Genomic DNA, 3,284 nt, shown 5'->3' on the forward strand with positions numbered 1-3,284 from the left:
CCGCTTTCTTCACTTCTTCATGCAATTGGATCGGCTTGCTCTGTCTCTGGCCATCCCTAATTTGATTAATGTAGGCTGCCATAATCGCGTTGTTCAATAACCTGTAAGGTTTATAGAAGCATGAGTCGAGGAATGAGTACTGATGAAGCTTTCTCTCCCAAGGCTTCAGCAAATGGACCCCAAAAAAAAAGATAGACAAATTTAAAGAGAAAAGAAAATTAAAACAAAAGTAGAATGGCGACACTTGTCGCCACCTCCGGCAGCGATCCCAACGGCCACATTGCAATCATCACCAGAGGCAGGCATTTTCAACGTCGATCGTGCTCTCTAGTGGTTGCTAGAGTGCATGTGGACCTGGAACTATGATATTTTTTCTTCTTCAAATATTTCGATTTTCAAATTTACTTATTTAGACCTAACCGTGATAGCTGTGTTGGTTGAGAATCTTTCATTTCATTACCGAGGTTGAGAGTTCAAAACCCCCAGTTGCTAGCGTTGTAAGTGGAGAGTTATGGTGTTGGGGTCCTATGCTAATTTCCCTCGAGGTATAGGGGCTCGGCCCTTCGGTGCCGTCCGGGCACGAGGGGCCCGTGATGGAGTCCTCGGTTACAAAAATAATAATAATAATAATAATAATAATAATAATAATAAAAAAATAATAATAATAATAAATAAATAAATAAAAAATAAAAAATAAAATAAAATAAAATAAAATAAAATCTACTTATTCAGGTTGCTTTATAATGTGGTGCTTCGAGTAGGTAATATTATAAAATGAAGTTTAAATGCATTATATGGTAAGTATGATTCAAGTTGAATATGGAAATAGATGCAAATATGTTTATTGTAAAAATGAACAAACCCATTTACGATCGACTCATATCCCACCAAGCCTAAACAATCCATCCATTGCCTCCAGGCTCTAGCTATCGTCCCGACCTTTGCCACGCATCAACGGTCTCTCTAATCACTCATTTATATATTTAACACTAAAAATCGAACCACACCAAAATATTTCAAATCGCGATCCATCTTTCTCTCTCCCCCATCGACTCCCTTTCACACCGCCAACCATTCATCGCCACCGCCACCATTACTTGCACAGCAGCCGGCTCCTCCGTGATCCTCAGCCCCAAAACCACCACCGTCAACATAATGTATAGTCCACCGCGGTGGTTTTTCATTCGACGTCAATGAAGTTCACGGTCAAGTCGTCGCTCAATTCAACGGTTGGAATCCTCGAGTAGGACAATCGGACGGAAACAAGCGAGTGGGCCCCTCCACTCAGAACAAACAGCAACAACATCAAAAAGAAAAAGGCCAAACTCTATGGGAAGCCGCGTGGAAATTTCCTCCGCAATCCCACCCCCCCCCCCAACCCCACACGTACACGTGTCCCCATATCTACCTTTCGCAGATTGATTTTTCCCGTTGACCGAGTCAACCTCGCTACTGCATTATAAGAAACAAGGCCCACCAGCCCCCTGCTTCTTGTTCTTCCCCCGGTGTTCTTCGGGTAACGTCTCGCGATCTTCGCAGGGTTCTTTAGGCCTTTGATAACCCATACTCATCACGATGTTCAAGTTTAGTTACTGCCATCTATCCATGCAGACACAGATCCACGTGAAGACCCTGACGGGCAAGACCGTCATCATCGAAGTGGAGAGCTCGGAGACGGTCCCCAACGTGAAGGTCAAAATACAGGACCGAGAAGGCATTCCCATGGATCAGCAGAAGCTCTTCGCAGGCAAGGAGCTCAAGAACAACATCCGGACGCTCGCCAAGTATGACATTCACAGTGAGTCCATGCTCTACCTCCATCTCTGTCGAAAGTCCAAGAGGAAAGGTATGTGGCATTTTCTTGCTTTGGCGCGGTGGCTTCTGAGGTGAATATTTCGTAGTCTATGTAATTGTGTGTCGATGAGTTATTATTGATGTGTTGAAGAGAATCAATTGATCTCACACATTATGAAATAAGCTTATCCTTAGAGTTTGCCAATTGAAGAGGACCTGAACGACCTTGCTATTCTGCACAGCAAACCAAATCTAAGACCAACGTAAGGATTTTTTGACTTTATGAAGCAACATATATGTTTTTTCCCATTTTGAGAGCTTTGTATGAGCCTAAACATGGCAGCCGTATGAATGAGTATGAAGAATCTTGAAGGGATTTAGTATACCGTACAAAATGATGTCATATTTCCTTCTTTTTTTTGGTCCTAAAGACAGTTTAATGTGCGCGCAGGCTCAATTTGTCGGCTGAATCATCTGTGTCCAGAATCTACATGTTTAATTTGTATGACCATTTTCATTGCTAAATGAGCGAGGGCTTTCAGCTTTAACGTGGATTGTGATAATACGGGCGTGACAGATTAAACACGAATTGGTGGAGGCTGTTTTTTTATTAGTTCATCGGATAAATAAAGGAACTTCTGCAGTTGAACTTTTGTCATAGGCCAGTCGAGTAGGAGAGAATATTAGTAGACATAGCGTTGCCCTTTTGTATTCTTTTCATGGTGCGATTAAATGACTCCAACTGCATATTAGGGCGTGCATGGAACACTTCCGGAACACTTCTGTACGGAAAGTGTTCCCGAACAAAAAAAAGAATAGAAACGCGTTTGGTTGCGTTTCTGTTCTTTTTTGTTTTTTTGTTTCGGAACGAAATAAGAACAAAAAAAGAAAAACAATTTGTTGTTTCTTGCTCCAGAAACATTTCTTGAAGAAACATTTCTCTTCTCTCTCTTCTTCTTCTCTTCTTCTTTTCTTCTTTTTTTTTCTTTTTTTCTTTCGCCGGTCGCCGGCCTCGGCCATGGCCGGCGACCGGCCGGCCGAGGCTCGGCCTCGCCGGATCCGGGCGAGCCCGAGCTCGCCCAGCCAAGGCGAGGCTCGGCCTCCCACCCGCGCCAGATCCGGCGACGCCGAGCCTCGCCAAGATCCGACGAGGCGCTGGAGGCCGGTGACCGGCCGAAAAAAAGAAAAAAGAAAAAAGAAAATAAAAATGTTTAAAAAATTAAAAGAAACAAAAAAAGAATAAAATTTACCAAACGTGTTTCTATTCATTTTTTATTCCCGGACCAAACGTTACCAAACGCATTCTTTTGTTCAAAAATTGTTCCCCGGAACAGAAACACTTTTTTTTGTTTCTGTTCCCTGGAACAAAAAAAGAACAGAAACGTTACCATTCGCACCCTTAATTATTCTTTAGTTTGTTTCTTGCTAGATGTATCTGCAGATGAGGATGATACGGATATGGAATAAAAAATCTGATGAAAGATCGATAC

General features: G+C 42.5%; 1 protein-coding gene across 1 annotated transcript; it reads left to right on the plus strand.

Annotated features, from left to right (window-relative positions):
• The first annotated feature begins 234 nt into the window (after positions 1-234).
• LOC120292525 (polyubiquitin-like) lies at positions 235-2,540 on the plus strand. Its single transcript, XM_039310754.1, has 3 exons — positions 235-302; positions 1,441-1,516; positions 1,612-2,540. The coding sequence occupies exons 1-3, from the start codon at positions 235-237 to the stop codon at positions 1,888-1,890; spliced, it is 423 nt and encodes a 140-aa protein (XP_039166688.1). The 3' UTR covers positions 1,891-2,540.
• The last annotated feature ends 744 nt before the right edge of the window (positions 2,541-3,284 follow it).

The sequence above is a fragment of the Eucalyptus grandis genome, chromosome 4 (assembly GCF_016545825.1).
Source record: "Eucalyptus grandis isolate ANBG69807.140 chromosome 4, ASM1654582v1, whole genome shotgun sequence".
NCBI lineage: Eukaryota > Viridiplantae > Streptophyta > Magnoliopsida > Myrtales > Myrtaceae > Eucalyptus > Eucalyptus grandis.